The sequence below is a fragment of the Triturus cristatus genome, chromosome 6 (genome assembly GCF_964204655.1).
Source record: "Triturus cristatus chromosome 6, aTriCri1.1, whole genome shotgun sequence".
NCBI classification, from domain to species: Eukaryota; Metazoa; Chordata; class Amphibia; order Caudata; family Salamandridae; genus Triturus; species Triturus cristatus.
Window position 1 is genome coordinate 118,753,208 of NC_140589.1, and position 12,424 is coordinate 118,765,631.

A 12,424-nucleotide genomic window follows, 5' to 3' on the forward strand; every position below is an offset into this window, starting at 1 on the left:
GAAATTTGTTGCAGCTTCACAAAAGCTTGCAATCTTTGTCACGTCACTATGAAAATCATGAAATGTCGGGCAATATATGTCATCAGCAAGTCCCGTAGTGGTTGCAGGCAGCAAAGAAGACACGGGCACAGACCAGGCTACGTGCAAGTAGCAGATTTATAGGCAGGTAACTGAGTAGCATTACGTTAGGAGTCACGAGATGCGTGTGTTTTACGGTGAACGTGGAATATAATGACAGTGCAAACTGATTAACTGTAATTGTGCTGCAGAGCATGACATGCACAATCACGACAATGCCCCAAATCGTGGATAGATATCGGATGGCGAAACGGGAGAGGTTCCGAGGACAGTGAAAGAAGTAAAGAAATAAGAGTGGTGGTGCAGTGGGGGAATAAAAATGTGAAGGAGCTGCGTGAACTAGCCTATGTTCAAATTAAAGTCTGACGAGCGTGGGAGCTAAACGCCATAAAGATGGTGAGATGCAAGTGCGATCTCAATGAAAGATAGGGCTTATGGCCTAATCACAGCGCAGTGCTGGTTAAGGGAATCCCATAGGTAAAGCACAGTGGCTTGCATGGACAGGCTGACGCGCAATGTAACCCCACAAACTCGTCCCAACTGTATGTAGTCCAAACGGAAATCCCACCAGTAGACGGGGCAACTGGTGTGAAAACAGCTAAGCAGGGGTGGAGAAAGTTAATACAACTGGATGCTAATTGTAACAAATTAAAGAATTAAATAATTAAATCAAAAATGGGCACTGTGCAACAAGTTACCGTATAGTGAAAAAGATCTAAGAGTGCTTAATGGGGTTACATTATATACAGTGATTATATGCCAAATGCGACGACAAGAAACACAACAAGCACCAGAAAAGGTCTACTGTCTGAGGCGGCATTGGCTTAGTCGGAAGTGAATTGCTCCTTGAAGAATTCACATCAGATGCTTCCGAAGTTAAGAATAACAAGCTAACGAGGAGGGAGGGGGAGAGAAGGGAGGGGGGTAGTGAGAGCAGACAGCAAGGGGGCGGAGGAGGCTTAATGAGCCATGACAGAAAGGCAGATGGCGGTTGCGGGCGTGCACGCTCACGTGCACTTAAGCTTTAGGCCACCAAAAGCCTCTGGTGGCACTTTTAAAAGCCACTTACTAAATGTCTCGAAGAGACAGCATGTGCTGTCTCAGGCGAGACCTAAAAAGATTAATACAAATTTTGAAAGGCTTCAACATTCTCATGAAAATTTAAATTAAGAACCTCTAGTGTAAGAGTCCATTCCATCACATTCATACTTGGAAGGGCCCCAAGTGTGCTTCCTTCCATCCCAGATATTGTGAGGGCAGCTCTTAAGTGATAGCTTAAGATCAGGGTCACTGAAAGGTGAGAGCAGAGAGCAATTCCAAGCAGAAAACATATGCCGCTGTCATGCGCTTCAGCAGAGCTCAGCCAGATAATATTTCCCAGTCTCATAACTGCTATAACAGACAGAAAAGTAATCAACACTATAATGGTTATAGAATTGTGCATACATGTGAGAAAAATAAAAACAGTGAAACCGAGCCTCTCTAAATACAAATTAATAAAAACAAGAACAGCTCTTCGTGAACACTAGTTGAACTCAGTTACTGATTTTTCGGGTCTCGCCTAGCGTTGCAGCGCGCATGCGCTACTCGCTTTGCGAGGCATGCAGTATACACTATAGTATGGTAGCTTCGTAGAAGCTCCGCCCACTCTCCGCCCATGTTTTTGATTGGCTTAGGTGCTAAATGCTGCCTTCCCATTGGTTTTAGCCTTGTTAGTCCCTACTCCTCATGGTCATGTCATTTGTATACTTCCATAGCTACTGACCCCATTACTTTTAAAACTCCTTTGTTCCTGTGGCTCCCCCACTCCCCTCCCGCAAGCCGTGACTTCTCGGCCCATTACCACCCCCCACCAACTTCCGTTCGTGCCTTTTTGCCGGCGCGCACTCTTGTTTTAAATGCAACAGGACTCGCATAAATGCGAGTTCTATTGCATTGCAAGTGCTTGTTAAAGTAGTGCGCAGTCATTTACATTTGACATGCGTGCGATGCCTGACATCACAGCACTGCCCCTTCCTTCCGAATCCCTCGCCTCCTCCAGCTCCTGGCACCGCACAGCTCACCATAGCTAAAACTGCAATGGGTCAGAGTGAGCCCCTTTTCTTACCCTGCGGGACCAGACAGTTGGCCTGAAACGGATTTGCCCGCCACTTGGTCATTACTGAGGCAGTGCAGAAAAGCAGACGCTTCGAGCTCGCGGACAAAATATTTAAATGCTGTTAAAGCTACTTGCGTAGTCGCTAGGGCATTTGCCTAATACTTAGATGGCCGCCGAACAGGACATTCAGTACCGCATGTGCAGGATTAGGTGCGCACTGAAGAACAGCCAGCACTCCACGCTTCTTCCACTTTTACAGCTCCCAGTTTGTTATGTGACTCCTGCGGGTGGGCACCTCCAGGGCGCTGCAGCCCTTCTATTCCAGGAGCCTCTGTGGAGCCAGGCCCCTGGTTTTCTGTAGCCACCTCCCGATGCTGGCCCATCTGACCCCCGGTGTCTTTCCGGCGGGTCTGCACTGCGGAGGGGCCCAGAAGCGGCGGTGCTGGACCTGGTAGAGGTTGCTGGGTCTTGACAGGGTCAGCCTTTTTGCTCGGGGTGCACTGTTGGGAAGCGGGCTGCGATGAGCACATATGGCCCGAATGGAGAATCCTAGAGAGGAGGAGAGGCTACTCGAGCGCATGTCTGGTTTCATGGTGCCGCCTGTGTCCCCCCTGTCCACCATTTTTAGCACTCCTCGGGGACATGGAGACTCGAATGGAGTTGTTGATCCTGGATACCCAGACCGAGGTGTGCCGAGCCCTCCAGGAGGCAAACGGCAGGTCCGACTTCACCATGCACCGCTGGCAGTGGGAAGAAGGTAAGCAGCCAACGGAGTTCTCATCATCTGCATGCACTTTTCGTTAGCTCGCGCCTGTGTCTTCCTAGTATCTTAGTAACCTCCCCACACTCTAATTCCCTAATTCATCTAACACCCCTAATCAACGCCCAAACATCTGTTTCTCACATCAATAGTTTCATTCCCATGCCTGCTGTCACTGCTGTATTTTCCGTCCCATGGTCTTACCTAGGTGACCGTTGTCCCATATTTTCTTCTTCCAGTGTCGCCTCCTGTCCCTTTACTCCTTACTATCCAAGTCCCACATGAATCATCCTCTTTTCTATCAAGTTGCTATTTGGTATTCACATCCATACAATCCTTTCTCATACCATCCTCAGTATTCCCTGACCATGCCCACCCACCCTGGTCACCCAAGCTACATATACCTTTACATCGTCCCCTCAGTCATGCCATCAATCCCTTGTGCCCCTCCTGCTTAACCGCATTCTGTCCAAGTCTCTGTATTTCTTTCTTCACAGGCCTCCCTCCCTCCCTCCTTAATCACCCCTTTTCTTCCAAAGGCCTCGCTGCATCCTACCCCATAATCAAGCGCCTCCCTTACTGATATCCCTATTTTCCAATTTCTCCCTCCCCATTTATGCACTTGTCGCCCTTCCCAGGTCTCCCTTCTTGGGGAGTCCTCTTCCCCACCATAAATCCTTACATGATGCTACCCTCTTTGGTGCCCCCATCCCATGCTTTCCTCCTTGGTCTTCTCCTTCCTCCTTGTCATTGCCCTGTTCATCCCAGCTTTACATGACCCGTTCTCCGTTATCAGGTCTCCGCGATAGTTTCTTCCTTCATATGCCACACCATTTGCAGACACCTTCCCAAGCCATGGGAAGACAAAGAGAGAAGGTAATACTCTCTTTGCCTCTATCTGTGACCGCTACACAGCAGGCTGAATTATATGGAGAGAAAATTCTGTTCAAGCTATTTGTGCCCTAATTCCATGAATACGTGCATCATTCACACAGTGTGCTCAATTGGAGATCCTTGCCCACACTCCAAGTCTTGTCTAAAGTTGTATTAAAATAATTATGCTTTACTGTGTGTGGTGTTTCCAGCAATGAAACGGACTGTCTTTGGCAAAGGAGCATCTTTGATATCGCTTCCAACTTTGTCACTATACGAAACACTAGCAAAGGAGCTCTTTGAAGTGTACTGTGCCATAATTGCAGGCTGCTCCTGATGCACAAGTACACACCATCTCACACAGTAAAAATATTTGTTTCACTTGGCAGGGATCAGTGTGCAACGTTTTATAGAGCAGACTGTATTTTTTAGATGAGGGCATATGTATGATGTGCAGCCTTGCGGTCAGATTTGCAGCTGCACATTTGCACTGCCCACAGCGAGCATAAGTGACCTGTGAATAGTGTCACATGGCTTCACCCCATGCGGATCCTTGAGCCACATAAATAATATCATGGTAACTGGATGGAAAAGTTTGATGGGTAGATTGTTACTAGTGTTTTTTCTTTAAAGGGGGAATGGGCATGGGCAGACACGTGCTGTTGTACTGCAGTACATCAACATATACCCTACTTTATTTTGTTACCAATCTTTCTTTATGCAATGGCATATCCGTCACAGCTAATGCTTAAGTGAAACTGTGTAGACATATGTACCTAATATAAATCTTTAAATCAGCATTGGTATAACAGTAGAGCTGGAAACATTCTGAAAATGTTAATTTCTGAATATGTACTAGAATTTAAATTCCTCATATGCGAGTGAAGCGACCACTGCAGTAATGTGCTGCATGGTTAAATGCTTATAAGGTCCCAAAAACGAGACCGATTGCATTGCAAATGCTTGTTTTAAACTATTCTCCTATCACATGCATTTAGCTTGCTAGAAACTGTTGGCACTTCAGGTCTCTTTCTGGTCCTCTTTCCCTTTTGGATTCACTTTAGGTAAAAGGGCTGCGTAGGGAGAAAGGTCAGCAGCCTGTTTTGGTCGTGCTGGTACTATAAACAACTCCAGTTAGCAATCTACACCTACTACTAAAGTAGTGGTGTGCTAGAGCACCTATTTTGTATTCAACCAGATATCTGTACAATGTGCAAATATCCATAAACAGAGTAACAGGAGTGAAAAGGTGCTGTAGAGCATGGGTTAACCCTTCTCTGAAACAGGACTATACACAAGCTATAGAGCCCAACTTGATAGGATCAATTTAAAAACCCTCATTGACCTGAGCAGAAACGAATCCCTTTGCTTTAAAGAACTCACCCGCTAGGGGTACCCCTTGGTGGCATGCTTCATAATTGAGTTCTTTACTGTTCTGTTGTGGAACGGGGCGTGCGTGATTGGGGGTAGGGTTACTCTGTCACTGTATCTCATGTCAGGCTTTAGAAACCCCAGCTGCAATAAAAAGCGATACCACACCATCTTAGTCAGCTTAACGACCACATTTTCATTCAAAACTCACATGAGCAAATGCACAAATAGCTGTGCATTAATTACTTCACCCCGCCGATAAGCCATTCATACAAAAAATAATTCTGAGCCACTGTATGAGATTGTACTTTCACAACAAGACCTGCCATGGCCTCTTTCTCGGTTAACAAGGCAGTACTCCTCGACTGGTACATTGTCTCCAATCAACAGCAAATTATTTAAAACAAAAATACTGACACTGTGTGAAGCTGTCCCACCATTGCTACCCCAACTCCAACCACACAACTGCAAACATCACAGACCCAATAAAAAGCCTTCTCCACATATGCCCAAAACCTAAGTCGCCAACCATACTACAGTCAGACTCATCTCACCAACACAAAATCAGAGGACAGAGGAAATACCCAGTTTTATACGTGGCTGTACATGGGCGTGCAAATCTTTGTAAACACATGCAATGAATCAGTCTTCAGGGCGTTTATTATGGTGTATGGTTCCAAGAAGTGGCACCTTTTGCTTTTCTGGAACCAGAGAACATGGATTCACAAAAGACTCAGATTTTCAGTGAAGTCCCTGGTTGCTCCAGAGTCAAACAAGAAGCTTGCAGCAATGGCAAGAGAACTGGCACACCTACTAAGAGGTTCTTTTTGTCTCAGACAGTGACAAACACACAAAGTAAAAAAAAAAAAAAAAGGAAACTCCATAATACCAACTCAAATCTCAAAACTTCAACATTGAGGTCCTGGCTATACACATACCTCACCAGTATCAGTGAATGTTAGTATTTGAGAGACTTAATTACAGAGGAGCCCTTTTACAATCTGGTTAGTGGTAACCACTTTTACCAACTGATATGGTAAAGGATGTGATATGCCGAACTCAAGCTGTTGTGATATTAGAATAATTTGTCATATGAGCCTGGAACAAGGTAAACCAACACTCTTGGTTTTGGAGCAAAACGTGGAAAGAGATAAGTGAGCACATCCAAATAAGAACAGTAGGCTGTGTGCCAAAGTTAACTTTATTATTATTTTTTTACCTAGGATAGAAATCTTTTCCCCATCCAGGATGTCCAGCGCTTTGGCATATGTGTCTCCCATTCTGGCCAACAACTCTGGTAGGTACAGATTGTGCTGGGTCCTTGGGAAAAAAAAAAAAGTGAACATAAAATATGTGCAATCAATATGCCACATGGATGCGGAGGAAAAGCAACGATGCCAAGAAATAAAAGCTTATTACTCAAAATTGTAAATTTTTACGTATACTCCAGCATCATAGTGATGATCTTCACAGAAATACTAATTTTTTAAATATACAAGATGAAAACCGGGATTACACATATTACAGCGCCGGTAAGCTGCAGGGGCTCCTCCCGCCAACCAATCACATCCGCATGGTCACACTGTGCCAATACCCCAGTTACTTTACTCAGTCGTATCATCGGCTTTCCAGCAGAGAGAAAGTACTTTGGGAAGCTCAGCTGAAGGTATGCAAATTGGATCACAGCACTGCTCCATCTTTGGAGGTCCACTGCCTCCTTACTTGATACTCCTTTTAAATCTGCCTGCAGTAACGTCTGGTCCCAGGCCCTTATTGGAGGGAGGGCACACAAGGCCATATTCTTTAAACACGGGATTGAGGCATCTATTCTAGCGTTGAGAAAACAAAACTCTAAGGTACATCTTGTCCAGTTTCCACAAAAATTAAAGCAAGCACAATCAAACAAGACATTCTATTAACTGTCAGACTAGAGGTGATTAAGCAGGAACCTCGGACTCAGTGACTCAAAGTAGGTGCACACACCAATATAGGTAGAATATTTATTTTCAATGTCTAATAGAATCTATTCGTAGCATTATTTGGTGAATCACAATAACTAACATTAAAATAATACTACCATGCATCAGAGCAGTCATAACGCAAATGAAAACATTTTGTCATCAACGGATTGAAACCTTCTTGATGGATTTTTACCAGAACTCTAAATACTATTCTAACTAGATGCTACTATTGCTATCCTAGCCATTGTTTGGTAGCTCTGCTAATCTAAGACAATACTCAAACACACATACCTATTAGTAATAGCAGGAGTAAGAAAAAAGTTACTTACTTGTAACTACAGTTACCCAGTATTGGTAGCTTTAATAGAATCACATGCCTGAATCATTCCCAGTCGTCGTAGTGGGAGTCCCACGGTACATAAATGACAAAGTAGTAAGTAGTAAATAGTACATTTCCATAGGCTATTAAGGTAGCAACCACATACTCTAAAGCACAGCTTTCCAAACTGTGTGTCGCGACACAGTACTGTGTCGCGTCCCATGTGTGGGTGTGTCGCGCGACGATGACGTCTGCACGACAGATTAGGGGAATGCGCTCTTGGACATTGCATTTGCGTTCAGAGCGAAGAACACGGTGGTGGAAGGAGAAGCATTTTGCGAGCGAGAGCGGAGAACGCGGCCGTGTTCCCTTTGAGAAGCAGTGACCACAAAACCCCATCCCAGGTACTCAGTAAGGTTATCGGCCTGTAACTTGGTTTTTGCTGTTGAGCGCTCTATTCGCATGGTCTTTTTTTTGCATTGTAAATGCCCCAAGCAGTTGTTTCCTGCCCTGCGATTTGCGCGACAAAGCTCTTTCGTATGCGTTGTAAGAAATAAAGGGTTCCAAACGCACCGTGGTGTTTATTTTCTCGAACTCCTTCATAGCCGCCAACTTTTTAGATTGCCGTATAACTGTTATACAGTGCTAGTGCCCTGGAGTGCAGTGAAAGTGTCTGTTTTAGTACACAAAGGAGTGCTGGGGGATGGCCTATCGCTCGTAGCCTGGACCCACACAGTGAGTCACATTGACCAGTGAAGATACTTCATTGGCTTGGCAAGTCAGACATTTGTTGCCAAAGTCACGCCGTAATATAAATTCTATATGATAGCCTGTCCTGTGGTGCTCACCGCAGGTGCCAGAAGCCCTTGTTTTAGGCGCTTTGCTTTTGGTGCCATGCATGGACCGACTTTCCTCCTCTCTGCATTATTTCCGGTACGTTTGCTAAGATGATGCAGTTTTATTTCTTCTTTCGGTTTTACTAGCAAAAGCTTTCTTTCTCTCGCCGAATGTAGGAAAGTAGGTGTCCTGAGTGTCGCTGCAGGCAGGGCAGTGCAGCAGAAGACACCTCCCTCTTTCTGCCAAGACACACAGTTGGTAGATTCTGTCCTCTGGTTTGCGGTGTGCCCTGTGCTGCCCAGCCTCTGTTTAAGCTTGTGGTCACTCAGTCTGCATTTGATGTGGTGTTTTGGTTTTTCATCACAGTGAGGTGTCTAGCAAGCCTGGCATTTCTTCCCAGTGATGTGTTGCAATGATCTGTTCCAGGTGTGTGTACCTGTCCACTGCGGGACCCCTCTAGGTCCCTGGGGGTCCAGCCTCCTGCGTGTGGTCCCCTGTTTTAGGATTCTGGCTCCAGATACATCTTATGCTATTTGTCATAGATGGAGCTCATTTTTATGGGTACGCCCATCCATATTCCTCTCATTTCAAGCGTGTCCGACCCCCATACAAGCTCATAAACATTCTCCATACATGAGATACACGCCTTCTAATTACTGAGGGCTCGACTAACAGCTGGGGTTAAATTTACCTTCGCGGAATGCAGGCATTGTTTGTGGTCTGGGAGTGTAGTCACAGAAGCAAGCTGCCCCAGTTCGGCTTCTCTAATTCTAATCTAGACATTCATTTTTAAAGCTGCGCACTTGAAACACCATGTTCAAATAACCTGTGTTACATGCTGACCATCCTATGACTGCTCAGTTACTTGTGCACTAAAGTGAACCTTACTGTATGCTGGATTGAGATGTCTGTGAATATAACTGTAAAACTAGAGTTGTTCAGTTAGCCATCAAGATAGTGTTGCACTCTGGTTGTCTGTACATTCGGAAAGTCACGTTTCAAGCAACCTGTTTTTTTTTGTGGTTTTTTTTGCATGCTAAGTAAATGCTTTGTTTATATTTCTGACTTTCAAAATTGGTTGAGATTCCAGATCTGTGTTTACTGCTTACTCTTCCAGTGTAAATTCATTGCCATATAGCTGGGTCTTCACTGTGGTGGCGAAGTGAACTAAAGAATGATGATGGATTCAACCCAGATCTGTGACTGGGGGTGAGTGTCTGTAAAGTTTCAGCGCTCTGCCCACCATCTCCTTGTGTTTGCTTTATTGTTTTATAGACTAATCTTAAGTCCTGTGATATGATTGACTGGATTAGAACTAGATTCTTGAAAGATGTCAGCCATTATTTTCAACACAGCTTGGGCAACAGTTTGATTTCCCAACCATTTTAGAGGTTTCAGAAACGTGGTCCTCCAACTTAATTTGAATTTCCCAGGGGCAATGTTGACGTGGTGCTTCCACCTTCAATGGCATGTTTTCTGCGTGCATTTAGGTTGCCTGTCTCTGATCTAGTCAAAAAGGCTTATGTGTCATAGCAGAGCAATTTGTGGTTGTTTATGTGATTATCTCTTGATTGGTTCCAGTTCAAATAAGTAGATTAAAAATGACACATTGATTTGTGTTTTAGGAAAGTAAGCAATCTAGTTTGGCGGGGAAGACCATGGCATGGAAATGTAAGGGCCTTCTAATAAAGGATGGAATATAATTGTGGGTTCTGGACAGCTCACTTGGAATCCTGAGTCTGCCAGAGCCAGCGTCAATGCAGTTATTACTTCTGTCCCACCTTATGCTCAGAGCTCTGATTTCACATGATTATCTACTACTCAAATCCTGAAATGGTACTGGAGAAAAAAAAGACTGTAAGCAAGGCGTAAGATTGTTAAACTTCGTATCTCATGTTCTTCCTATCTCTAGATTTCCACATTTCTTCATTTTCCCCGGAAGTCAAACAGAAACTCAAAATGGATAAGTTTATAATTCGGAAACGAAAAGCTGGTGACGATGGCGTTTTCGAAGAACAAAATGTAGCAGCTATTGAGCAACTGAACGGTCTGTCTCAGTACGTAAGAAGTGTAAAGGGAAAATCGCCAGTCCCCGTTTATATAATAAAGCTTATATGAAACTGGGGTTCCCATTTTCTGGTAATGAAAACTATTCTTGTCCCAAGTGTTTAGTTTGTGGGGAAATACTTGCAAATGAAAGTATGGTACCAAATAAATTACAACGCCATTTTACCACAAAACACAGCCATTTGTCAGAGAAACCAGTAGAATACTTTGAGCTTGCAAAATCTATAAGGAAGCAGTCTGCATCATTCACAAAGAGAATGAAGACATCAGAGAAAGCTCAAAAGGCAAGTTACTTGGTTGCTCAAATAATTGCCAAAAACAAGGAACCACACACTGTTGCCGAAACCACCATAAGGCAATCTTGCTGTGCTATTGTTCGAACAATGTTTGGGCCAGAATTTGAGATTGAAGTTAATAAAATCCCTTTGGCAGATAACACAATTGGAAGACGGATTCAAGATATGTCTGCTAACGTTAAGCTGCAAATGAAGGATATTTTTCAAGACGACAATATGATTTTTACATTGCAACTACACGAATCAACAGATGTCAGTAGGTTAGCTCAATTACTTGTTTTTATACATTTCATTCATACTGACAAAATTATTGAGCAATTCCTGTGTTGCCTAGAACTTCCATTGAGAACTAGAGGTGAAGATATATTTCAAACTTTGAATTGCTTCATGAAGGAAAATAATTTGCGCTGGTTAAATTGTGTCAGGATATGCACGGATGGTGCATCCTCAATGGTTGGCTCAACAAAAGGTTTTATAGCTTTAGCAAAGAAAGAAAATGAAAATATCATATTTACTCATTGCTTTTTACATCGCGAGGCACTAGTTGCACAAACCATTGGAAGTGAATTAAGGGAAGTTATGGACAAAGTTATTCAAATGGTCAATTACATTAAAAGCCGACCTTTTAAATCAAGAATATTTGCTCATATTTGTGAACAAATGGGGGCAAGGTTTAAAAAGCTCCTACTGCACACAGACGTTCGTTGGCTCTCAAAAGGTCGCGTGCTTTGTCGTGTATACGAATTGTGGGAAATGATGCTTAAACTTTTTGAGGACAATCAGCAGCACAAATTCTGCAGTCTAATTCAAAACAAACTTTGGTGCACAAAATTGGCATATCTTGCTGACATATTTGAACATTTGAATAAATTTAACACCAGTATGCAAGGAAAAGGAGAAAATATCTTAACTGCAGTAGATAAAATGTGTGCTTTGACAGACAAAATAAAAATTTAGGAAAGGAAAGTGAAAGAAGGCAGTTTTGAAATGTTTTCCAAAACTGATGAGTGCCAGCTGAAATGTGATATCAGCCCACTGATTGTTGACCATTTACCATTGCTCGGAGAGAAAGTTTATCATTACTTCCCAAATGCTGAAATCCAAGACTATGATTGGATCAGAAATCCATTTCTTTCAACTGCAACTGGGAACTTTTCACTAACTAAGGAAGAAGAATTAGCTGAAATAAAAAATGATCGAAGTATGTTCATGATGCATGCTGAGGGTGATTTAGACAACTTTTGGATTCGTGTTACAAAAATGCATCCAAACATAGGTACAAAAGCGTTAAAAGTTCTCTTGCAGTTTTCTACTACATACATTTGTGAAGTATCCTTTCAACGATGAAAAACTTAAAGACACTGAAACGTGGATGCTTGAAAATGCTTGATGATGAAATGCGAGTGTCTTTATCTAATATTCAACCAAATATTGACCAGCTGTGTTCATCCTCATATCTCATTAAAATAGTAAGACAAGTGCTGTTGTTTTTATTCCAATTTTGTAATTCTTGTGCTATGAGAGACAAAAGAGCAATTTGGAAAAGCAAAGTGAAAGAAGGAAATTTTGAAATGTTTTCCAAAACTGCTGAGTGCCCGCTGAAATGTGATATCAGCCCGCTGATTGTTGACCATTTAACATTGCTCAGAGAGAATCTTCATCATTACTTTACAAACCTTGAAATCCAAAAATAATGATTGCATAAGAAATACATTTCTTTCAACTGCAACTGGGAACTTTTCACTTTCTGAAGAAGAATTAGCT

At 43.1% G+C, this 12,424-nt stretch overlaps 1 protein-coding gene across 3 annotated transcripts in view; it reads right to left on the reverse strand.

Moving 5' to 3' along the window:
* LOC146816485 (exportin-5-like) overlaps positions 1 to 12,424 on the reverse strand; it is an 819,517-nt gene that overhangs the window by 451,788 nt on the left and 355,305 nt on the right. For all 3 annotated transcript variants that reach the window (XM_085610334.1, XM_085610332.1, XM_085610333.1), the window contains exon 21: positions 6,400 to 6,500. In XM_085610334.1, the coding sequence (XP_085466460.1) occupies positions 6,400 to 6,500 (101 nt within the window). The remainder of the gene's footprint in view (positions 1 to 6,399; positions 6,501 to 12,424) is intronic.